Source organism: Chiloscyllium punctatum, chromosome 32 (assembly GCF_047496795.1).
Source record: "Chiloscyllium punctatum isolate Juve2018m chromosome 32, sChiPun1.3, whole genome shotgun sequence".
Lineage (NCBI taxonomy): Eukaryota > Metazoa > Chordata > Chondrichthyes > Orectolobiformes > Hemiscylliidae > Chiloscyllium > Chiloscyllium punctatum.
The window spans coordinates 52,237,549-52,263,675 of record NC_092770.1 but is presented as its reverse complement, the minus strand read 5'-3'; the positions used below and the strand labels follow the sequence as shown (position 1 = coordinate 52,263,675).

Here is a 26,127-nt window from a genome sequence, read left to right as displayed (position 1 = left end):
ATGCACTAAGACATTCAGATTTTTCTGCATCTTTAAGCTTTGCAATCTCTTCCCATTTCAATAATTTTTTTTTCTTCCTACCAAAATGGGCAATTAAACGTTCTTTCAGGTAAGCTTCATTTGCCAGACCATTACCTGTTCACTTATCCTATCTAACTCCCTTTGTCACTTCCATGTGTGCTATTCACAACTTGCCTTCCAATCTGTCTGAGTATTATTCTTCCCATTAACCAATCAGGTCATGCCCTCTACCTGTGTTCACCTATCCCTACCTCACCACCCCTCCCCTATTCCCAACCGCCCCCCCCCCCCCACCCCCACCCCCCACCCCCACCCCCACCCCCACCCCCCATCTGCAGCTCCCCTTACACTCACCCCCAGTCCTGAAGAAGGGTTGCACCCGAAACATTGACGACTTCATCACCTGATGCTGCCTCTTCTAACCTCTTGTCTACCTATCATTAAATTTAGCAACCATCCAAATCAATTTTATAAACTGCAAAAAGTCAAGTTTCCAGCAATGATCCCTGTGGCACTCCACTTCTTACATTTTGCCAACCAGAAAACGACTAATTTATGATTGCTGTTTCCTGCTATCTAATCAATCTTGTCCCCATGCCAATATGTTCCCTCCTACACCAAAAAGTTTTATTTTCTGCAGTAATCTTTGTGGTACCTCATCAAATGGCGGCAAGGTGGCTCAGTGGTTAGCACTGCTGCCTCACTGCGCCAGAGACACGGGTTTAGTTCCTACCTCAGGCAATTGTCTGTGTGGAGTTTTCACATTCTCCACGTGTCTGCGTGGGTTTCCTCCCACAGTCCAAAAATGTGCAGGTTAGGTGAATGAGTCGGGTGGGTTGCTCTTCAAAGGGTCGGTGTGGACTTGTTGGGCCAAAGGGCCTGTTTCCACACTGTAAGTAATCTAATTTAATCTAAAAAATGCCTCCTAGAAATTCAAGTCTGGTACATTCACCAGTTTCATCCAAATCACCAAACGTGATATTCTGTAAACATTTCTATCAGTGCCACAGTCACTGGTTGATCTTAAATCCACCTCGAGCAAAGTGGAACAAAAAACCTGCTGGAATAATGAAAGAGGCCACAGGCAGTCAGTGATAATTTTCTTTATTGGAATTCATATTAAAACAAATAGTGTTTGAGCCTATTTATGAAAACTTGGTGATTTTAAAATTGCACAAAATGTTAACCCTTGGAATGCACTATATTGGAAATGCTTCTGAGTGGTTGCAGGGAAAAGAGTTTCTAGGCATGAGTTGCTGATGTCTTCTGAACTATACATCATAGAACAGGTCTGAGGCAAGTGAATTAGTTATATTCTGTCATATGAACAAAACAGTAATTATTCTTGGTAGTTATGCTTATATTTTTTACAAAAGAATGTATCTTCACATTTAATGTAATTCTGTCCTTTTTTTAACATTCAAAAGCTGCATTACTTTGGAGTTTACATTTTATATATTTAAAATGTAGATCATGTATCAAAGTTTGATTCTCCCTCTCATTTCCACTGTACAAGGAGATTACCTTGGTGGTGAAGCATATTGGGCTGGAGGACTGCACTTTTACACACCTCTGCCTTTCCGTCCAGGCCAGGGAGGATTTGGAGACCTTTTCAGAACACACTTCTTCTTGAATGCTGGCAACCTTTGTAACCTCAACTATGGTATGGCAAATACTTGTTCCATAGGTGATTGCTTCTTGTAAGTTATTTTTCAAATGAGATTTACACTGCATCGATTAGTTAAATTACAATAGAATTGTTGCTTTCATATATGAGGGACATTAACTAATGTTTTGTCTTGCAGTAGGAATTTCCCCAAGCATCACATCTATACATAGTAGTTTCAAATATTCATGATACTGGAATGTAGACCGTTGTCCTTGCTAGTTTAAAATAAATACACAGCTATAATTCTAGGGTGTAGGTTTGCTCGCTAAGCTGTAGGCTTGATATCAAGACGTTTCATTACCTTGCTAGGTAACATCATCAGTGGCGACCTCCAAGTGAAGCGAAGGTGTTGTCTCCTGTTTTCTATATATATGTTTGTCCTGGATGGGGTTCCTGGGGTTTGTGGTGATGTCACTTCCTGTCATTTTCTGAGGGGTTGATAGATGGTATCTAGATCCATGTGTTTGTTTATGGCGTTGTGGTTGGAGTGCCAGGCCTCTAGTAATTCTCTGGCATGTCTTTGCTTAGCCTATCCCAGGATAAATGTGTTGTCTCAGTCGATATGTGGCGGTGTTTGACCAACCCTAACCACCTTACCATATCTCAAAGAAGCTTCAGAAATGACAGCCAGACTACTAAGACCCCTCGGAATCCTAGTAGAACACAAACCTACCAACGCACTCAAACAAAAATTAATAAACTTAAAAGACCCATTACGACCCATGGACAAAACCAGTGTCATCTACAAAATTCCATACAAGGACTGCCATAAACAATACGTATGACAAACAGAAAGTAAGTTAGCTACCAGGATACACAAACATCAGCTCGCCACAAAAAGACACGACCCTCTCTCCCTCGTAGCCCTACACACGGATGGAAAAAAACACCAATTCGACTGGGACAACACCTCTCCTGGGACAGACTAAGCAAAGACATGCCAGAGAATTCCTAGAGCCTGGCACTCCAACCACAACACCATAAACAAACACCTAGATCTAGATACCATCTATCAACCCCTCAGAAAACGAACAGGAAATGACATCACCACAAACCCCAAGAACCCCATCCAGGACAAACATATATAAATAGAAAGCAAGAGACAACAGCTTTGCTTCACTTGGAGGTCGCCACTGATAATGTTACCTAGCCAGGTAATGAAACGTGTGGATATCAAACCTACACCCTAAATCTCAACCTGAGCTACAAACCTTGCAAAAAGCTATAATTCTGATTTGTATTTTAAATATCTGCTATCAGAGTTTAAATACAAATGCAGTATTTTGCTTGTGAACATGCTGCCCTTAATTTAGGGTTTATTACCTATCCAATTCCACAAAAATTTTAAAAATCTGCTGCGATTTCAGTGATTTACATGAGAATATTTCCATTAGGATGAACTTGCAATTAAATTACATTTTATAGTACTAAGTAATGAAAAATCACATTTGATGTGATGGTGCTGTTTTAGCAAAGGAGCTTAATTGGAAATACTTTTTATTTCACGTATATGTGAAAACCTTTTTGAATCTTTTGCAGGTGAAGGTCCCAATGCACACCTGCAGAAGCTGGCAGAATGTATCCGATGGTCCTATGGGGCAGGGATTGTCCTGAGACTGGGAAACATTGCCAGATTGGAACTCAACTATTGTATTCCCATGGGTGTACAGAGTGGGGATAGGTAAGTCTGCTCATATTAATAAACTTTTTAAAAGTGTACTAATATTAAAATAATCCATTATTAAACTACTGTGTAAGCATAGGGCTATGCACACACATTGATCTGTGCAGTTTATTTGCCAATTTTAACACTTGGAAAAAAAAAATGGATGAGTATTATGTCCACAATGATGAGAAATCTTGCATTTCTCTGTGGATCCAGGGTTGTCTAAACTGAAACATAACCGAATAGTGAAGTTGATGTTGCTAAATAAGGAATTTTGTTGAACTATGTGTTAATAAAACAGTCTGAGATATGAGTTTTCTTTTGGTTTGCTATATTGATTATAGGCCTTTAAGGTAAGGCAACACCTGTGGAAAGAGAAACAGAGTTAACATTCTAAGACTGATATGACTCTTCTTCAGAACTCTACCAGACTCTCAACTCTGTGTTTTCCTCACAGATGTTACCAAACTGCTGAGTGTCTCTAGTGTTCTATTCTTCAGATTACAGGAATCCCTGGAATTTTGCCTTTATAGGACTGTAGAATCCTTGATATAGGAACTAAAAGATAGTGTTGGCTATCAGAAATTAAAATGAAAAACATTGGTAATATATGTCAGATTTTTCAGTCTGAAAGAGAGAAAATTAAATTATTGGATAGACTTTTTAAATTCATTTTGATGCCAAATGTTACCAAGTCAAAGTTTGTTGTAATCTGTGTTTTTATCCAATGCAGGATATGTGATGGTGTCCAGTTTGGAGCAGGAATAAGGTTTCTATAATGCCTTTTTTTGAAAAGAAGCAATCTACATGTATTTCATTATTGAAAACTGAACCAGTACTTTATCAAAAACATAATAAAGTTGTCTGTAATTTGATACAGTTTGGTTTTATTTTGATACTAAACGCTGCACAAACAATAACTATTGGTATAAATACTCAAACAGACATGAGCCATTCAACCCTTGATCTTGTCTGATATTGTGGCTGATGTGTTTCTGCTTGCATTTGTCTTGCCAGTGAAAGCTTATGAACTGTGTCACTGTGTTGGTGGTCATTGCTATCTTTGCAGAGCTCTCCAGATTGGGGCTTTCTACCTATGAAGTTTATTATGTTTGATGACATAAAGATCACCCCAAGAGCCCTAACATGCAGCAATTGACAACAAAATCCTCACATATATATCTCATAGTTTCTTCACTGTACAAGTTTATTGGTGCACATAAAATAGTCAAGGCATGGAAGGTATTATCTTGAATTTATCTTTTATTCCTGAAGAGGTGCCTAAATCCATTTTGCATTCAGGTCTATTTACAGTACTGTAGTCAACATTTATTTAATGAAGGGAAACATAAAGTTGGTTCTTGGTGGGTGAATTAAATTGGCTGATCTCATCATCCTTATATCAACTTTCCTACTTTGTCTCCATGACTCTGGATTCCTTTAATGATTAAAACTGTCTATCTCAACCTTCAATATTCTTAACAATTAAGTCTCAACTGCACACTGCAGTAAAAAAATTCCACTGATTTAGAACCCTCTGAGAAAAGAAATTGCTCCTCATCTGTGTCTTAAATGGGAGACTTTGAGAATCTGGTTCTAGACTGTCCCATAAGGGGGAACAATCTCTCCACATCTATCCTATCGAGCACCATAAGAATCTTGTATATTTCAACAAAGTCAACTCTCATTCTTCTAACTTCTAGAGTTCAAACTACTTAACCTAACCTCGATAAGAAAATCCCTCTATTGCCTCAGATCAGTCTAGTCTGGCTTGTCTGCACTGTTTCCTATGCCAGTATAACTTTTCTGTGGGGATGGAAACCAAAATTGATCCCATTCCAGGAGGGAGTTTGAAAGAGAGACTGACAGAGGATGGGAGTACAGGCAGCCGTATCAGGTGAGTGTTGTCTGCAGACATGAGGAGGAGGTGGTGCAGTGGGAATGTGACTCAGATGAGTGTGTGTATGATGGTGGAGAGGCTTTGGTGGCGAGCTACTTCTGGGCAGCGGCATGGGGAATGTGGTGACGTCTCTTTTTGAGAGCGGGTAGCGGGTGATCAGCCACATCAGAGCAGAGGCTGCAAATACTCAGGAATGTGACTGTGCTTGTGCTGGAATAGGGACACTGATTTAAGAGTCTGTGTGTATATATATTGAGTGAAGTGACCATTAGCCCTATCTGGAGGAATTGAATTGAAAGGTTTGTAGCTCAGGTCGAGGTTTAGGGTGTAGGTTTGCTCGCTGAGCTGTAGGTTTGATATCCAGACGTTTCATTACCTGGCTAGGTAACATCCGTGGCGACTTTCAAGTGAAGTGAAGCTGTTGTCTCCTGCTTTCTATTTATATGTTTGTCCTGGATGGGGTTCCTGGGGTTTGTGGTGATGTCATTTCCTGTTCATTTTCTGAGGGGTTGATAGATGGCATCTAGATCTATGTGCTTGTTTATGGCGTTGTGGTTGGAGTGCCAGGTCTCTAGGAATTCTCTGGCATGTCTTTGCTTAGTCTGTCCCAGGATAGATGTGTTGTCCCAGTCGAAATGGTGGTTTTTTTCATCCGTGTGTAGGGCTATGAGGGAGTGGGGGTCGTGTCTTTTAGTGACTAGCTGATGTTCATGTATCCTGGTGGCTAACTTTCTTCCTGTTTGTCCTACATAGTGTTTGTGGCAGTCCTTGCATGGAATTTTATAGATGACGTTGGTTTTGTCCATGGGTTGTACTGGGTCTTTTAAGTTTGTTAGTTTTTGTTTGAGAGTGTTGGTGGGTTTATGTGCTACTAGGATTCCAAGGGGTCTCGGTAGTCTGGCTGTCATTTCTGAAACTTCTTTGATATATGGTAAGGTGGTTAGGGTTTCTGGCTGTGTTATGTCTGCTTGTCGTGGTTTGTTCTTGGGGAATCTGCACACTGCAGGAGAAAGATATAAATAGAAAGCAGGAGACAACAGCTTCACTTCACTTGGAGGTCACTACTGATGTTACCTAGCCAGGTAATGAAACGTCTGGATATCAAACCTACAGCTCTGCGAGCAAACCTACACCCAAATTGAATTGAAATTGTTTTAGTGTCACTTCAGTTGCTACATTGGGAATGTGACCATGAGGGGGGTGAGGGTTGGGTGGTAGTGGGTGGGGAGAAGGTAAAGGTCAGGGGCCATTGCCTTGAGAATTTAGTCAGGCTGAGTAAATGTGAGGGTCTAGATTAGAGTGGTGCTGGAAAAGCACAGCAGGTCGGCATCTGAGGAGCAGGAAAATCGATGTTTCAGGCAAAAGCCCTTCAGCAGGAATTTCCAGCACTAACGTGCTGTGCTTTTCCAGCATTACTCTAACCTAGACTCTGATTTCCAGCATCTGCAGTCCTCACTTTGCCTGAGTAAATGTGAGAGCTATGGGGAGGTGGAGGTCAGCTGCAACCTAGTGACTATGTGTGGGAAATGGGGATACCAGGAGCTAGTGGTCTGGCAGAATAGGCGTTGTTTTAGGATTGTAACCATGTGAATGGGGTTGGGAAGTGTGAAGCTTGCGTTCAGCCACTTCCCGGCAGAGATGGCGCTGTTTTGGGAGTGTGGCCGTGCGAGGGGGTGGCGGTTAGGGACATCCTGTCAGACGGGGCGCTGTTTTGGGAGTATGGCCGTGCGAGGGGGGTGGGGAGGTGGTGGTGTTTTGGGAATGTGGCCGTGCGAGGGGGAGGTGGCGATCAGTTACATTCTGGCAGAGGGAGGCGCTGTTTTGGGAGTGTGGCCTGCGAGATGGCCTGGGGGGGGGGCGGGTGGCCGTTAGCAACATCCCGTCAGACGGGGGGCGCTGTATTGGGAATGTGGCCGTGCGAGTGGGAAGTGGCGGTTAGCAACGTCCCGTCAGAGGGGGAGCTGTTTTGGGATTGTGGCCGTGCGAGGCGAGGTGGCGGTTAGCCACATCCTGAGGCTGCGGCTCCTACAGACGAACCGCAGTACTGTACTGTACTGTACTGGCGACGTCAGTGAGTAGCGGCTGGAGAAATGGCTACCACACCGATCAGGTCACAGAATGTGCAGCAAGCCGGCAGGATGAAGAAGGACGAGTCTTTCTTGGGAAAGCTAGGAGGAACCTTGGTGAGGAAGAAGAAGGCCAGAGAAGGTGAGGAGAGGGACATGGTGAACAGAGCTACTGTCCAGGAGTCAGTGGCTCACTCCTCCCATGACTTTATACAAATAAGCTTCAACTGCTTCACTTCATGCATTACTTGATCGGAATTTTAAAATTGTGCCTCTGTTATTTTACCTTTCAACAATTTTTTAAAGCCAAATTAATTCGTTTACCCCTTTTGATTCAGTTGGAAATACCCCCTTTAGTTTTGTTCTTGGTTTAAATTTATTGAACTACCCCACTTGCGGTTGATTCCTCATACAGGTCTAAATCATGAAGGTTATGTTATTTTAAACCGAATTTAACACAGCATCCATTCTGTAAAAAGTTTGACGATCAAATTAGGTTTGACAAAAGTTGATTTTATTGTTGAAGGCCTGACTGGGTATGATTAATAAAATAAATGGTCATGTGCTATTTCTATGTCTCATTCTTTCGTGAGCTTAAAAGCTAGAGATAAGCAGACAAAATCTGTCCATGATCTCCCTGTTGTGGTGTTCTCAAAACCTGTAAAATTATAGCAAGACTCTTTACTGTTCCACCAATCAAACCCATGTGCTATTTGCCTTACTAATTGCATATTGTGCCTGCATTCCAACTTTGATCCTTTGTATGAGGATACATTAATCTATCAACATTAGAAGTTTCTACGATCTGAACAGTCTTGATTTTTCTGATTGTCTTACCAAAGCGAATGATCTCTCATTATTACAAATAGCCTTCAAAAGGAAGACTGGGGTTAAGTGAGTTGATAGAATGTGAGATCATTCTATAATTCTACCAACTTAACCAATCTATCCCTTTTGAAGGCTATTTGTATCCTTTCTTTTAGTTTATTGGATAGATTCCCTACAGTGTGGAAACAGGCCATTTTGCCCAACAAGTTCACACCGACACTCCAAAGAGTAACCCACCCAGACCCATTCCCCTACTTCACCCCTGACTAATGCACCTAACACTATTGGCAATTTTAGCATGGCCAATTCACCTAACCTGCACATCTTTGAATTATGCGATGAAACCGGAGCACAGGGAGGAAACCCAAGCACACGCAGGGAGAATGTGCAAACTCCACACAGTTCCCCGATGGTGGAATAAACCTGGGTCCCTAGTGATGAGGCAGCAGTGCTAAACACTGAGCCACCTTGCTGCCCTTCTCCTACTTAGCTCTGTAATGCCAGCAAATCTAGATATATGACTCAGCCCCTTCACAAAAGTCGCTATTAAATATTGTGGATAACTGATTGAAAAGCAGTAGTCCAGGTGGCACTGCACTAGTTACACCCTACCAACTTAGTGCTTAATTTCTTAAAGTATCTGTCTGTTCTAGTATAGCAACTGCTCAATTCTATGGAGTGTTTATTAAACAATCATTTTGTTGCATACATTTCATAAAATTATATACACTGCTTACATTGATTTCCTTTTATCAACCATGATGGTTCCTCAAAAGAAAAGTCCCAATAGATTTGTCAAACATGATTTTCTTTTCAGGAAATCCTGTTGACTTTGCCTAACTATATAATGATTTTTTTAAGTCCCTCGTTATAATCACCTTTTAATAATGAGGTTGAACCAACTAGCCTGTAGTTCCTTGTTTACTATCTTACTTTCTTTCTTGAATTGTGGTGAAAATATTTCCTACTTTTCAATATGCTGGACTTAGAGAATTTAAAAACAGAGATAAAAGATTACAATGAGTACGCTTACTGTTCCTGCAGCCAATTCTTTTAGGACCCGAAGATATAGTTGAGGGAATTTTTCAACGGTTTGTTCTTTTTGGTTGCTACTTTTTTTAATGCTGATATTATTTAACTTAAGTTGCTCAATCTCATTACTCCTTGGTTCCCTACTATTTTTGGTACATATTTTGTCTTCCGAGGTGAAGAAAGATTCAAAAGAGGGATTCCGTAGTGCCTGTAGCTCATGTTTTAATTTAAAATTAAGCTCATTCAGAAATATTTGCTTTAAACTCCGCCAGTTTACTGTAGCAAGAAAAGTTTTTTCTTGCTTATGTGTAGTTTTTTGTAATAAATGCAGCTTTGTAGTATTATGACCTAAGTTGGAAGAGTGTGCTGTTAATTATGCCCCGCTGCCATCCCAAAATGTATAAAATCCCACCTAGACCACAAAGATGACTACTTTCATTTGTGGGATGTGTGCATTGCTGGGTGGGCCAGCATTTATTTTCCATCCATAGTTGTCCTTGAGAAGGTGGTAGTGAGTTTTCTTCTTGAACTGCTACAATCCAAGTGCTGGATGTACCCAGAGAGGTGGAATTCCAGGATTTTGACCCATTGACACTGAAGGAATGGTGATATATTCCTGAGTCAGGATGTTGAGTGGCTTGAAGAGGTATTTACAACTGGCAGATTTTATGTATCTTTTGCTCTTATCCTTCTAAATGATACTGGTCTTGGGTTTGCCTGTCTTACTGCTATTTAGAACAAAAGCAATGCATCAGGTTTTATGATTAACTAAAAATAATGTTTTATTGTAACACGATTTCAACAAAAAACAGAACAAAAGGAGGGATTTCTAATGTACCACAATGTGACTTAAAGTAAGCTCCCTTTAAGATTCCCAAAGAATCTTAAAATTTAATCAGAATTAATGCAGACAAAATGAAAAGGGCCTGGGAAGGAAAACAAACATGTCCGGTTAAACAAAATTCCAACGATCATTGGTCCAGATTTCAAGAGTGGGTTTACTCATCTATCACAGTCTTGTTTTTATTTTCACAGTGATGACATGCTATTGTGTTTAAGGTGATGGTTGATCAGGTGAAATTAGGTCTTTTGTCAGTGTTCTTTCTTTCTTTCAAGCTTTTTCTTTTGCCTTTTTTCAACACTCGAAGAGGGAGATGGATGCTTTTAGTTTGCAGACTCTGGATGTGTTTTCTTTCTACTGCCCTGGTACTTACAGCTTTTAGCACTGTGCAGATTAGTCAGTCAATTGAAGGACTGTAGTCAGGCAGACTACTTTAATTCCAAAGAATCTCTGTGCTACTCTGTCTTGAGCTCTTCTCCATCGCTGCTTCAAAACGCATTATATTGTGCAGCTCACAAATACGCAACATTTGATTTTCCAGTTGCAAAAATGTCCCAGCATTTCATTTAGATAGAAGTCCAACTTCAAATTGAAATTTATAGTCCCAAAAAGAAAAATATTTTGTATTATAGTAAATTTGCAGTTAGACTATATACTCTGATGGTCTTCCAGTTATTGGGCAGATCAGAAGCATATGGTGAATGGACTGGATGCAGTCTAGTCTAGTTTATTCTGGTGTTAAAGGTATTTTCTAATCAAGCAATTCGAGATGAATTACAAACCCTTGAAGCAGGTGGGTGTTGAATCTCCTGGTCTCTTGGTAGAGACACTATCACTGCACCACAAGAGCCCCTATTCTAGTGTTAAATGTTATCTCATCATGTCTGGTATGGATGTTTGAGATGAAATAGAAGTAGAGCTCTGGTGAGAATTATAATTTAATTAAAGAATAACTGAGTGAGAATATATGACATAGGGAACAAGTAACGGTAGTATTTGAGTTTTGTGATGTGAGTTGGAATTAAACTTTGATTGGAAATAATATATGCCTAGATTCCAACAGTACCAACACAATGGTTAGCTGTTTGTGGGTTCATGATTGAAAGCTAACCATTATTCTAACCAAAGAGGGAATGAGGGGTGGAGGGATCCCTCAGCCTAGTGGAAGAATGAAGTAACAATGTGAGCCTGGGTTGTTTCTTCACTGAAGAGGGGACAAGGTATGGCCTTGGCTTTTCAAAACCGCACAAAAGCAGGATAGGAATTTTTTTTTCAGAATTGGATATTAATGTGACATGAATGAAGCTTTGGAGAAAGTATTTAACTTTAATGGATAACATCAAAAAGTTGGCTGACAATCTGCTTATGAAGCATGGCAGATTTTGACAAGTTTAGAAAAAATGATGATAATTCCATAGAATAGTTCAAATTGGAATTCAATGGATTGTATCCCAAACTGCATACATTCTTTTTGGAAATTCCCCAGGCCTGGTATCTTAAATCATTAGACAGTGCAAAAATGTTGTGTTTAGACAAACTTTTAGTTTTGACAGGATTTAAATTTGCGGAGAAAAACACACAGCTAATCCACACCCCTTAAGCACTAAAAATGTTCTCTGAAAGTTTCCTTTCCAATGATGTTTCTGGCACAAATGGGGAAATCAGCCATAGTACAAAAAATGCAGGACTCTGTTTTAATGGACTTGGAAGGCAAAAGATACAGTTAATGGGTGAGACCACAGTACACAAAAATTAACTAAGAGAAATTAAGACAAGTGCTTTTGACAATTTTGAGAATCAAATAGAATTTGGGGCTTACAGTAAAATAATAAACCTAGAGACGGCCAAGCTGTAGGCACTCAATGTTTTGGTGTGATTCAAAATACCATTGTTACACGAAGTGTCATGAATGGTACTATAGAATTTTTAAAAAACTAAACACAACAGATTCAAAAGAAGAAGTTGGAGATATGGATCAAAGAGAGGGCATTGCTCTGGTCAGAAAATATTTCTGCCCAGTAATTAATGTGCTGGTGGCAGAATCTTTCAATTTTTAAAAAATTCACTTGCAGGGTATGGGTATCACTGATTGAACCAGCATTCACTGCCCATCCCTTGTTGCCCTCGCGAAGTAGTGGTGACCCACCATCTTGAACTGCTGTCCATTTTGGTGTAGGTATATCCACCATGTAATTAGGGAGGGCATTCCAGGATTTTGACCTTGTGACAGTGAAGAAATGGCAAGAAATATCCAAGTCAGGATAGTGACCTTGTAGGTGATTGTATTCCCATGTATCTGCTGCCATTGTCCTTCTAGATGGCAGCAGTTATGGGTTTGAAACATGCTATCTAAGGAGTCTTGGTGAATTTCTGCAATGTATTTGTAGAAAGTGCACACTGTTGCTACTGAGTTGTAGTGGTGAAGGGATTGAATGTTTGTGGATATTATCAAACAGGCTGCTTTGTCCTGGTTGGTATCGAGTTTTAGTGTTTTTGTCAAGTGGGGGATTTTCAGTCACATTCCTGACTTGTACCTTGTAATTTGTGGACAGTCTTTAGGGAGTTAAGAGGTGAGTTATGCTCTCATTATTGTGGAGTGTTAGGTGGTAGATGTAGCTTTAATGGAATAGACTGGCTGAAATGTTACTAAACTTTTGAGTAATAAGGATCAGAGTAAAGGAATTTAGAAGTTCCTCTTGTTTCAGAACTGGGGGTGATTGCTGGTTTTTAAAGATTTTCGTTATTCCTTGTAGAGCTACTTGAATCTATTACTATGTTAGTCTTGTTGTAGTGTCCTGTAAAATACTCTTGCTATTATGAATTCTGTTAATTTAAATAAATGTATAGATGACACTGAATATGTAAAGTAACAAAGCTGATGCATTTGGAAAATCTAACTATTTGAAATTTTACGCAATTGGGACTATATTGTAATGCTTTACTGGAGCACAACTCCTCCAAAGAGATTAAACAAATGTTATCGATATTGGTGTGCAGAAAGGTAATTGTATTAAAACATTTAGTTTACTGATCTGTCCTCAAAAACATTTGAAAGTGTGGCATAAAACAAAATGCACTTTGTAGATTTAGCAACAAAATTCCAAGGAGAGTATCCAATTAAAACCTAAGGCATACAAAGCAGTGGAAACAAGTGGTCCGAAGATTGGGATTTTTCTTAGGAACCAGCAGTACATAGCTAAATGGCTTATAAGGAGGGAGAAGCTTGATTGAGAAAATAAATTGGCAACAAATATATAAACAAACAACAAAACCTTCCATGAGAGTAGCTAAAGCAACTGTGGGACACTTGGGGGATGTAGCTGGGGAATTGATGACTGGGGCTAGGGAAATGGAAGATAATTGTAACTAATATTTTGCACCAATCTTCATGTTGTAGAAACTAGAAGCATGCCAAAGATAACACAAGCAGGGTAGCCATGGGAGGTGAGATCATGTAGCAGTCTCTATCGAGAGGGACAAAGTATTCACCAAACTAATGGGACTACAGGCAGGATGCTAAGATCTGATGGCTTACATCCAAGTGTTTTTAAAGAAATGGCTGCAGAGATAGTAGAGGCATTGGATGTCATATTGTGGATCTCACTGGATTCTGAGACAGTTCGAGTGGAATTGAAACTTGCTAACATACTGCCTTTATTCAAGAAGGAGGAGAGACCAAAAGCTGGCGATTGTACTTCGGTTAACCTAACATCTGTTTGAAAAATGCTGCAGATGTTAAGGAAGAAATTTAAATTTAAAAATTGGAAAAGCTTAATGTGATCAGAGTAAATATGGTTTTGTGAAAAAAGTCTTGTTTAGCAAATTTGCTTGCATTCTTGGAGATATAACAAGCAGACTGATAACTGGTAGATGTAGTGCATTTGAATTTATAGAAGATATTTGATAAGGTTATTGCACAAGTTAGAAGCTCGTGATATTGGGTTTAGAAAGTGTATAAGATATGAACAGATAGGGAAAGAGTTAAATTTTGGGTTGCATGCCTTGGATCACATAAGAACTTGCAGTAAACAATGAGGTGCTAGAGGCAAGGACAGTAGGTTGACGAGATGAACAAACATTCCTTGTGTAAAGCTATTTAACAAGATGAAAAAGCATTTGTTATGTAAAGTCAGTTAACAAGGTTAAGGGCATTCATTGCGTAATACCAGATGGCTTAATCTTTACTGTTGATGCTCACTGATTGTAATGGTCACCCAATCAATATAAATGTTGCCTTATTTGGATGCTGCTCCCTTTAAGTGACTATATAATTCATTAAGAATGTGCTGTTCGAGGTGAAGACCGAGAACTCATATCTCTATGCACATAGGCGATTGTTCTCTATCCCTTCAGTGCCCAGAATAACTATGGAGGTAAAATCATACTGTGTCTGAGTGTTTGGTTCGACTGATACGGGGATAGAGAAATGATACGTGAGTCTAATGTATTAGAATGGATAAATGATGTCTTAACATACAATTGAGTCGTAATTAATGGATCTTTTTTCAGTTTGATTGGAAATACGTAAGTACAGGTTGCTCTGGTATAATAGTTTGGATTTTCCTGCTCCGCGAATACTGCCTGACCTGCTGTGCTTTTCCAGCACCACTCTAATCTAAACTCTGGTTTCCAGCATCTGCAGTCCTCACTTTTGCCTGCTCTGGAAAAATAGCCAACACAAATTGGCTATAATGCGATTGACAAATTGTGGATGTTGTTTGGAAACTGCAAACTTTTTACTGAATGGGTGTAGTGATTTTCTACAGTATAATTTTCCATATCTGTTTTCCAAAGCGTGCTCTTCGATAATGCGAGGTTGCAGAGGAACGCAATTGTCACATTTTGGCAGAACAACTTGTAATTGAAGTGTCACAAGGATTGGTCCTAGGGCAGCAATTACTTATCTATAATGTCTTGGAGGAGAGAGCAGAGTGTAAATGCATCCAACTTGGCTGACAATGCAAAAATAGGTGGGAGGGCATCTTACAATAATGTAAGAAATCTACAAGGAGTATAGAGTAAGTGAGCAAACGTTTGGCAGATAGTTTACTGTACGAAAGTGAGAGGTTATGCACTTTTGCAGGAAGATTCAAAATGCAGTCTATTAAATAGAGAGACTTCAAAGTGTAGCATGGAGCGTTCTTGGTGTTCTTATGCATGACGCACAAAATGTTAGCATACAGTTTCAGCAGGTAATTAAGAAAGTGGAATTTTGTCCTTGACTGCTAGGGTTTTGGAATTTAAAAATAGGGAAATCCTGTCCTTTGTCCAGGATATTGGTGAGGCTACAGTTAGTATTAGGTACAATTTGGACCCTGTATTTAAAAGGATCATTAGAGGGTATTCAAAAAAGTTCACTTGGTTGATTTCTGGGATGAAAGGATTGACTTCTCAAGAACATCTAAACAGGTTAGGCCTGTATTTATTAGAGTTTATAAGAACGAGGGATAATATTATTGACGATTTGGAGATGCCAGTGTTGGACTCAGGTTTACAAAGTTAAAAATCTCACAACACCAGGTTTATTTGGAAGTACTGGCTTTCGGAGCGCTGTTCCTTCATCTTCTTGATGGAGATGCACATGTCCAAGAATGAGACCGATAGTAGAGAGTAGTCGCTGGTGAGTTTAGTGGGATGAAACTTGTTGATATCGTTGTGTAGTTTCTTCAGTGACTCCTCTCCATGGGTTCAGAGGATACAGACACGAGCTGCAACCGACAGGGTACCCTTCATTGTCCAGTATTTCCCAGGAGCTGAAAAACTGTGCCATGTTCTTCGCAGCCTGCAACACATTATCAATGAGGATGAGCACCTCGCTAAGACCTTCCCCACGCCTCCACTTCTCGCCTTTAAACAGCCACCAAACCTTAAATGGATCATTGTTCGTAGCAAACTGCCCAGTTTTGTGGATGATACCATACAACCTTGTCACGGTAGACGCTGCAAGACGGGTCAGAATGTTGACACGGATACCACCATTGTCCGTCGGGGCACCTCCCACCACGTACCCGGCAGGTACTCATGCGACTCAGCCAACATATGCTGCAAATCATACGCTGCAGGCAAAGATGCCCTGAGACATAGTACATTGGCGAGTGTTCCCTACCAGTCGGAGAATACTTCAGTGGTCGGGGACATTAGACCTCGGACCTTCGGGTTACCGTACGTAGTGGGAGGTGCCCCGACGGACAATTGTGTACAAATATGAATGTATACTTATGAGTTTAGCAATAGAAAGCCCTTTTAGGAACAGATGTTGGAAAGGGACCACCAGTGGTTCATACATTTTGGCCAATATCCCTAAATTTTATGTTGTTGTCTGTACTAGCATACGCTGTCCATGCTAAAATTAAAAATCTCACACACCAGGTTATAGTCCAAATGGTTTATTTGAAAGTACTAGCTTTCAGAGAGCTGTTCCTTCAGGTTACCTGGTGTTGTGTGATTTTTAACTTAGTCCACCCCAGTCCAACACTGGTACCTCCGCATCATATCTGTGCTAAGATGTATATAAATGATTTGGATGTGAGAGGTATAGTTAGTAAGTTTGCAGATGACACCAAAATTGGAGGTGTAGTGGACAGTGAGGAACGTCACCTCAGATTACAACAGGGTCTTGGTCAGATGGGCCAATGGGCTAAGAAGTGGCAGATGGAGTTTAATTCAGATAAATGCGTGATGCTGCATTTTGGGAAAGCAAATCTTAGCAGGATTTACACACTTAATGGTAAGGTCCGAGGGAGTGTTCCTGAACAAAGAGACCTTGGAGTGCAGGTTCATAGCTCCTTGAGAGTGGAGTCACAGGTCGATAGGATAGAGAAGGCGGTGTTTGGTATGCTTTTCTTTATTGGTCAGAGTATTGAGTACAAGAGTTGGGAGGTCATGTTGCGGCTGTACAGGACATTAGTTAGGCCACTGTTGGAATATTGCGTGCAGTTCTGGTCTCCTTCCTATCGGAAGGATATTGTGAAACTTGAAAGGGTTCAGAAAGATCTACAAGGATGTTGCCAGGGTTGGAGGATTTGAGCTATAGGAAGAGGTTGAATAGGCTGGGGCTGTCTTCCCTGGAGCATCGGAGGCTGAGGGGTGATCTTAGAGGTTTACAAAATTGAGGGGCATGGATAAGATGAATAGACAAAGTCTTTTCCCTGGGGTTGGGGAGTCCAGAACTAGAGAGCATAGGTTTAGGGTAAGAGGGGAAAGATATAAAAGAGACCTATGGGGCCCTAGCCTGTTCAGCCTCTCCCTATACCTCAAATCCTCCAACCCTGGCAACATCCTTGTAAATATTTTCTGAACCCTTTCAAGGTTCACAACATCTTTCCGATAGGAAGGAGACCAGAATTGCACGCAATATTCCAACAGTGGCCTAACCAATGTCCTGCACAGCTGCAACATGACCTCCCAACTCCTGTACTCAATTCTCTGACCAATAAAAGGGTGGTACGTGTATGGAATGAGCTGCCAGAGGAAGTCGTGGAGGCTAGTACGATTGCAACATTTAAAAGGCATTCGGATGGGTATATGAATAGGAAGGGTTTGGAGGGATATGGGCCGGGTGCTGGCAAGTGGGACTACATTGGGTTGGGATATCTGGTTGGCATGGATGAGTTGGACCGAAGGGTCTGTTTCCATGCTGTACATCTTTGTGACTCTATATTGTGATAGAGGATATAGTCTGTAGCAGTTAATTTTGGGAGGAAATCTTAAACGATCTCTTAAGTAAATAGTGATTGATCCCAGAATGAGAATGGATTGCAATTAGCTGTACTGTTGTGAGAGTTTGTAAATTGCTTAGAGGCTGAAGTTGATAATGCCAAAGTCTCAGAATTAGCAAGCTTTAAGGCATAACATGAGGCCATTGAAACCTATTTCAACTGGGGAGAAATGTTTTATTATAATGAAGAGAGACTTAAAAAGTGAAAAGGCCCAGGAAAGGTTGTGGGTAAAGATTGAAAAATAATAACTGTAGGCTTAGGAACTTGACTGGCTAGACTATTCAAGGATATTTACAGCATGGTGACAAATGTACAGATTCTAAAAGATTTATAGAAAGTAACTGAGAATCAGGTACCTCCCATGAGCATATGTTATCCATGTAGAAGGATCGAACTGTAGTAGTTGACACCTTGATGAAGATGGGACCAGCCTGATGCTAAAAAGGACAACTATCAAAAGTGGGTATTGAAGTCAAACATTAAACAAGGAGCATGTCAATAGAGCAATATGACTATTGTAAGGAGAGGAGGGAAAGCTACTTGAAAGTACTACAGTTAGTTTGAGTGTTCAGGTTGAAGGATAGGAATTTATCACATGGAACGGTCCCTATGGGGAGTAGATCTGGTGGGGAAGGAAATATCTTCTTGGTGGTGGAGAAGGACTGCAGTGGTGAAAATGGCAGAGGATGATGCAATGAAGTAACTCATTTGTTTATTCTTTGGACATTATCAGGAAAAAAATGTAAGTGTTGAAATACATGCGATAGGTGTGCAACTCTGCATTCTTAACTGAAATCATTTCCAAACTTAAATTATCAATAAATCGAAAAATAAAATATCTTCTAAAAAGTACTACATTTGCGTTCATTGTCCAGTCATGTTAAATTCCTAACTCCATCTAGTGGTAAACATTGGTGCGAGAGCTGCTGGACTTCCAGAATTAGTTTGCATTGGCCAACATCTGACAATGAAGCTCATGATGTCACTGTGAGATCAGGAGGGGAGCCAGCAGACATGCTCGGGCCAAAGGGACAAACAGAGAGTAGGAACAAGGCGGAGGATGGGTATAGGCAAAACTGATGAGCTGAGACCATGACAGGGGAATGGCTGGAGGGAGGCAAGATCAGGAGCCACGTCAACAGTAATGATTTTGGGAGTGGAGTGAGAGGGTCAGACTAGAAATACTGGGACAGATGTCATGTGAGAATGCAACCCGTCATCTGTGGCTAATAATGCTACAGTGAAGTTCAGATTTAATGAATACATGCCATATTTTATTAATTATGCTCAGCAATGTGACTTTAAGTGAGGCGTAGTGTACAAATTACACACACTCAACTTCTGCATTAATAAGGGAACTATGTCAAAGTCTTTCATTGTTGCAGGTTTCAATGCACTATGTTACAGTATGTTTTTGATAGCTATACTTGTTCACTTATGCTTTCCAGAATGAAGATTAGATTAGATTCCCTACAGTGTGGAAACAGGCCCAACCAATTCACACCGACTCTCCGAAGAGTAACCCACCCAGACCCATTTCCCTCTGACTAATGCACCTAACACTATGGGCAATTTAGCATGGCCAATTCACCTGACCCTCACATCTATGGACTATGGGAGGAAACCGGAGCAGACACTGGGAGAATGTGCAAACTCCACCTAGACAGTTGCCTGAGGCTGGAATCCAGCCTGGGACCCTGGTGTTGTGAGGCTGCAGTCTAACTACTGAGCCACTGTGCCACCCTTCTCCTACTTAGCTCTGTCCTGCCAGCAAATCTGGATATATTACTCAGCCCCTTCACAAAAGTCATTATTACCTGTATAGTAGAAAAAAATACACGCTTGAATTGCAGTGATAATGAGGCTGAAATAATTAGGACAATGATATTGTCAAGCCAATGACTAAACAACTTAAATGTGTATTAATGTTTCCACATCTTGCGAAGGAGTTGTAACTGGGTGAAAGATTTCAGAATGTTTGTGTATGAATGAAGTAATTTAATATTGGCTTCAGTTAAATATGATGTCATTCTGGTTCTTGGGCATAAATATTAGAAAAAATTGGCAATATAGTTCCAAATCAGGATAATGTTTGGCTTGGAGGGGAACATGCAGATGGTGGTGTTCTTGTGCATCTGCTGTCCTTTGCTTTTTGAGGCAGCAGACATTGAGCTTAACAGATTCTGTCAAAGGAGTCTTGATAACTTGTTTTGCCTTTTGTGGATTGGTACATACTGCCACTATGCATCAGTAACAGAGGGAGTGAATGTTGAAGGTATTAGATGGGTGCCAACGATATAGGTGACTTTGTCCTGGAAGGTGTCGAACTTCTTGAGTGTTGTTGGGACTGCATACATCCAGTAAAGTAGAAACTATTATATCAAACATCTGATTTTGCCTTGTAAATAGTTGACAGGCTTTGAAGAATCCGGTGTGTGGTTGCATGCCACAAAATTCCTAACCTCCGGCCTGCTTTAGTTGCTTTATGTGGTTGGTCCAGTCAGTTTCTGGTCATTGGTGGTTTCCAGGATGTTAATAGTGAGAATTCAGCAATGGAAATGCTATTGAAGATCAAAGGGATCTCTTGTTGAGATCATTGCTCAGCACTTGTATGATACTAATGTTTTTTGCTATTAATCAGCACAGTCCTGAATATTATTCAGATCAATATGGACTGCTGCAGTACCGGAGGTATTGTGAATGTGTCAAACATTGTATAGCCTTCAGTGAACATCTCCAATTCAGGAGGGAGGGTCATTGATGAAGTACCTGAAAGTGGTTGGGCTTAGGCTACTACCTTGAGAAATGCTCACAGTGATGTTCTGTGACTGCAGTTATTCACTTGCAACGGCCACAACCGGTGGGAAGTTTATTTGCCACCCCCCCCAACCTTTCACCCAATACCTATTTAATGCAGTTTTGCGTGGTCTTTGTAATGCCATATGTGATTGAATACAGTCCAATATAGTCATCTTCATTTCATCTGTTAAGTTTAGCTCTTTTGTCAATGTCTGGACCAACTCTATAATGAGGTAAAGCCCTGGTGGTACCCTAAGTTAACGTCAGACAGTAAGGTATTGGTAAGTTTCTCACAGTATAATCAATGATCCCTTCCATCGTTTTGTTGATAATTGAAAGTACATTGATGGGGCAGTAATTGACTGGCTTGGATTTGTCCTGCCTTTTGTTCACAGCTCATTATCTGGGCAATCTTTCACATTGCTTGGTAGGGATCCCAGTGTTATATTGTTACGATCTAGAGACTGCCAAACCAAATTAATTTTTCTGTCCCTGGATTGCAACACAGTAAAATTAAAGTATTCAATCGTCCTTGAAATTGACCCCATACACTTTTTGAGTAACTGGAATTTGACTCTGAATAGTTGGTAATACACACCAGGTTTTTAGTTCAAACAAGAATTAACAATACAGTAATTTTGAGTCAAATAAGAAAAAAATAAGGTAATCTAATCAGTGTGTAAGATTTAAGCCCAATCCTGTTGAATTGAACCTTTTGTCTTGTATCAAAAAATGTGTTGCTGGAAAAACCTTGCTTTCTCCTTTAGTCTTGTGTGTCAGCCTTAATTGCTAGCTAGTGGGAAAGGGGGATTTTGACAAAATAGTCCAAGTAGTCAACTAATAGTTTTAAGAGTTTGTATCATTGCCATTCCTAGAATTTTGTAAAGTACTTTCTATGAGTAATTATTACTTATTTCTGGTTTACACAAAAAAAAGTGTCAAAAGTCTTCATGATAAGAATAGCTCAGAGGCAGGAAATTGAAGGACGGATCAACTGGGAGGAATTATTGCAATAACTTCACACAACTTTCATCGCATGTTACAGACCCGCAATTCTCCACTTTGTATTTGTCCATATGGTTATGGTTGTCTGTGTCAGTGACGTAATCAGCAATTCTACAGAGAGTTGGTTTGCATCATAATTCTTTTTTTGAGAGTTAGAGTCATAGAGATATACAGCACGGAAACAGAACCTTCGGTCCAACTTGTCCATGTCGACTAGACGTCCCAACCCACTCTCGTCCCACCCCCGGCCCATATCCCTCCAAACTGTTCCTGTTCATATACCCATCCAGATGCCTTTTAAATGTTGTGATTGCACTAGCCTCCACTTCCTCTGGCAGCTCATTTCATATACTTCCCACCCTCTGCGTGAAAAAGTTGCCCCTTAGGTCCATTTTAAATATTTCCCCTCTCACCCTAAACCTACGCCCTCTAGTTCTGGACTCCCCTACCCCAGGGAAAAGACTTTGTCTATTTATCCTATCCATGTCCCTCATGATTTTATAAACCTCAGCCTCTGACACTCCAGGGAAAACAACCCCAGCCTATTCCACCTCTCCCTATAGCTCAAACCCTCCTCTTTTCTGAACCCTTTCAAGCTTCACAACATCCAGCCAATAGGAAGGAGACCAGAATTGCACGCAGTATTCTAACAGCGGCCCAACCAATGTCCTAATAAGCCACAACATGACCTCCCAACCCCTGTACTCAATACTCTGACCAATAAAGGAAAGCAAACCAAACACCGCCTTCACTATCCTATCTACCTGCAACTCCACTTTCAAGGAGCTATGAACCTGCACTCCAAGGTCTCTTTGTTCAGCACCATTCCCTTGGACCTTACCATTAAGTGTATAAGTTCTGCTAAGATTTGCTTTCCCAAAATGCAGCATCTCGCATTTATCTGAATTAAACTCCATCTGCCACTTCTCAGCCCATTGGCCCATCTGATCAAGATTCTGTTGTAATCGGAGGTAACCTTTGCTGTTCACTACACCTCCAAGTTTGGTGTCATCTGCAAACGTACTAACTCTTATTCTCACGGATACTCTGGCCACTCCCTCACAGTCGCATGTTACCCCAGGTACAATGGTAGGATGAGATCGTCCTCTGAGATACTGCAAATTTAAATGCCCTAATCCTGGGGAATCATTATGCAGATGACTTCCTGACTGAGTAATTCCCCAAGACAATGTACGTGTGATATACCTAGCTTCAGGGGGTAGCTAGAAAGTATTTCTGAATGGAAGAGATTAAATGATGGTTTAATTTGATAATAGGAAGAGTAGTAGCAAATGACTGTCTAGTTGGAATGGGAGTCATCCGCATTCTTTAGATTAGATTACTTAGTGTGGAAACAGGCCCTTCGGCCCAACAAGTCCACACCGACCCTCCGAAGAGCAACCACCCCAGACCCATTCCCCTACATTTATCCCTTCACCCTAACACTATGGGCAATTTAGCATAGCCAATTCACCTAACCTGCACATTTTTGGACTATGGGAGGAATCCGGAGCCACCAGAGGAAACCCACGCAGACGCGGGGAGAATGTGCAAACTCCACACAGACAGTTGCCTGAGGTGGGAATTGAACCGGGGTCTCTGGCGCTGTGAGGCAGCAGTGCTAACCACCGTGCTGCCCAGAACGGAAGCATGAATGACGTCCCCAACCACTTCCAGAATGTTTAGTCAGTGCATTCATGTCCAGAGAGAGTCCCATTTAATCTTTTGATATTACAGTCTGCTTCAGTATCTGAGGACTGGTGCTGAACACTCTAATAGACAATAGACAATAGATGCAGGAGTAGGCCATTCTGCCCTTCGAGCCTGCACCGCCATTCAATATGATCATGGCTAATCATTCCTAATTAGTATCCTGTTCCAGCCTTATCTCCATACCCCTTGACTCCACTATCTTTAAGAGCTCTATCCAATTCTTTCTTAAAAGAATCCAGAGACTGGGCCTCCACTGCCCTCTGGGGCAGAGCATTCCACACAGCCACCACTCTCTGGGTGAAGTAGTTTCTCCTCATCTCTGTCCTAAATGGTCTACCCTGTATTTTTAAGTTGTGTCCTCTGGTTCGGCACTCCCCCATCAACGGAAATATGTTCCCTCCTGCCAGAGTGTCCAGTCCTTTCATAAGCCTATACGTTTCAATCAGATCCCCTCTCAGTCTTCTAAACTCAAGGGTATACAAGCCCAGTCGCTTCAGTCTTTCCGTGTAAGGCAATCCTGCCATTCCAGGAATTGACCTCGTGAACCTACGCTGCACTCCCTCAATAGCCAGAATGTCTTTCCTCAAATTTGGAGACCAGAACTGCACACAGTACTCCAGGTGTGGTCTCACCAGGGCCCTGTACAGCTGCAGAAGCACCTCTTTGCTTCTATACTCAATCCTTCTTGTTATGAAGGCCAGCATGCTATTAGCCTTCTTCACGACCTGCTGTACCTGCATGCTTGCCTTCATTGACTGGTGGACAAGAACACCCAGATCTCTCTGAACAGCCCCTTTACCTAATTTGATACCATTGAGGTAGTAATCTGCCTTCCTGTTCTTGCCACCAAAGTGGATAACCAGACATTTATCCACATTAAACTGCATCTGCCATGCATCTGCCCACTCACCTAATGAATGTGGCCTTGATGTCAAAGGCAATCACGCTAACTTCATCTCTGGAATTCAGCTCTTTTGGCTAAGTTTGAACCAAGGCAGTAATGAGGTCAGGAGCTATGTTGGCCTGGTGGTACCCAAACTGGGCATCACTGAGCAGTCTGAGCAATACCTGGGCAATTTTCCACATTCAGGTTGATGCCAGTGTTGTAATTGTTCTGGAAGAACTTGACTATGAGAGCAGCAAGTTCTGGAGCACAAGTCTTCAGTACTATTGCTGGAATATTGTCAGGGCTCATTGCTTTTGCAGTATCCAGTGCCACCAACTGTTTTTTTGATATCATGCAGAGTGAATCAAATTAGCTGAAGCCTAGCATCCGTAATGCTGGGGACCACTGGACAGATCATCCACTTGGCACTTCTGGCTGAAGATTGCTGAAAGTGCTTCAGGCTTGTCTTCTGTACTTGTGTTGGGCTCTTCCATCACTGAGGATGGGGATATTTGTGGAACTACCTTCTCCAGTGAGTTAATTGTCCAACACCATTCATGATTGGATGTGACAGCACTGTGGAGTTTAGGTCTGATCCTTTGATTATGGGATTGCTGAGCTCTGTTTTTTGCTTTTATACTGTTGGGCAAGTGCATAGTCCTGTTTGGTAACTTTATCAAGTTAACACCTCATTTTTCGGTATACCTGATGCTGCAGTTGGCATGCCCTCCTACACTCTTCATTGAACCAGGGTTGATCCCCTGACTTTGATGGTAATGGTTCAGTGGGGATATGCTGGGCCATGAAGTTGCAGGTTGTGTTGGAGTACAATTCTGTTGCCGTTGATGGCCCACAACGATTCATGGATGCTCAGTCTTGAGTTGCTAGATCTATTAGTCCCATTTAGCAGTGTTAGTGTCACACAACATGATGCAGGTTATTCTCAAAGTGAAGGCAGAACTTCATCTCCACAAGAACTGTGCAGTGGTCACTGTTGGTGATACTATCATGGGCAGATGCTTTTGCAGCTGGCAAATTGGTAAAGATGAGGTTGAGTATGTTTTTTTCCTTTTGTTCCCTCATCACCTGTCGCAGATTCAATCCAGCAGCTATGTCCTTTAGGACCTGACCAGCTCGATCAGAAGTGCTGCTGAGCCACTCTTGGTAGTGGACATTGAAATTCCCTAAACAGAGTACATTTTACATTCTTGCCACCCTCAGTGCTTCCTCCAAGCATTGTTCAACATGTGCTAAGGGAGGATGTGGTAATCAGCAGGAGCTTTCCTTGCCCATGTTTAACCTGAAGCCATGAGACTTCATGGGATATGGAGTCAATGTTGAGGACTCCCAAGGCAAGTTAGTAAGGGTAGGGTGACAGCCTCGTGGTATTATTGCTCGATTATTAATCCAGAAACCCAGCTAATGTTCTAGGTCCTAGGTTTGAATCCCACTATGGCAGATGGTGGCATTTGAATTCAAAACGTATCTGGAATTCACGTGTGACTTCAGACCCTCAGCAATGTGGTTGACTCTTAACTGCCCTTTGCAATGACTGATTAAGCCACTCAGTTGTATTAATTGCTATGATGTCCCAACAAAGAAATGAAACCAGATGGAGCACCTGATTGTTTTTTTCCAGTGCACAGGTTAATGACAGAAATAACCTTGCCGATGCTGCAAGGTCGTCCTTCTTAACATCTGGGGCTAGTGACAAAATTGGGAGACTGAGTTGAGAGTTGATCTTTTGGGCATGACCCTTCTTCAGGATGCTGCCTGACCTGCTGTGCTTTTTCCAGATCCACACTTTGTCATCTCTGATTCTGCAGCATATGCAGTCCTCACCTTCTCCTAAATTAGGAGACAGGTCAAGCGTTGTTATACTAGTGGAATCATACCTGACAGACAATGTCCCTTGTCGTTGTCATCGTTATCATCCATGCATATATCCTATCCCATCAGCAGGACAGACCCAGAAGAGGTGAT

General features: G+C 41.3%; 2 protein-coding genes across 4 annotated transcripts in view; both read left to right on the top strand.

Annotated features, from left to right (window-relative positions):
* LOC140458174 (sorting and assembly machinery component 50 homolog) overlaps window positions 1-4,231 on the top strand; it is a 35,089-nt gene extending 30,858 nt beyond the window's left edge. Inside the window, exons 13-15 of the mRNA XM_072552379.1 lie at window positions 1,538-1,684; window positions 3,230-3,371; window positions 4,090-4,231. Coding sequence (XP_072408480.1) covers window positions 1,538-1,684; window positions 3,230-3,371; window positions 4,090-4,135 — 335 coding nt within the window. The 3' untranslated portion in view covers window positions 4,136-4,231. The remainder of the gene's footprint in view (window positions 1-1,537; window positions 1,685-3,229; window positions 3,372-4,089) is intronic.
* Window positions 4,232-7,227: 2,996 nt separating this feature from the next.
* Window positions 7,228-26,127, top strand: part of parvb (parvin, beta) — a 73,585-nt gene continuing 54,685 nt past the window's right edge. For 2 of the 3 annotated variants that reach the window (XM_072552376.1, XM_072552374.1), the window contains exon 1: window positions 7,229-7,464. In XM_072552376.1, the coding sequence (XP_072408477.1) occupies window positions 7,347-7,464 (118 nt within the window). In that variant the 5' untranslated portion in view covers window positions 7,229-7,346. Of the gene's footprint in view, window positions 7,465-26,127 lie in introns of all 3 variants that reach the window. The other variant, XM_072552375.1, reaches the window with a different exon arrangement.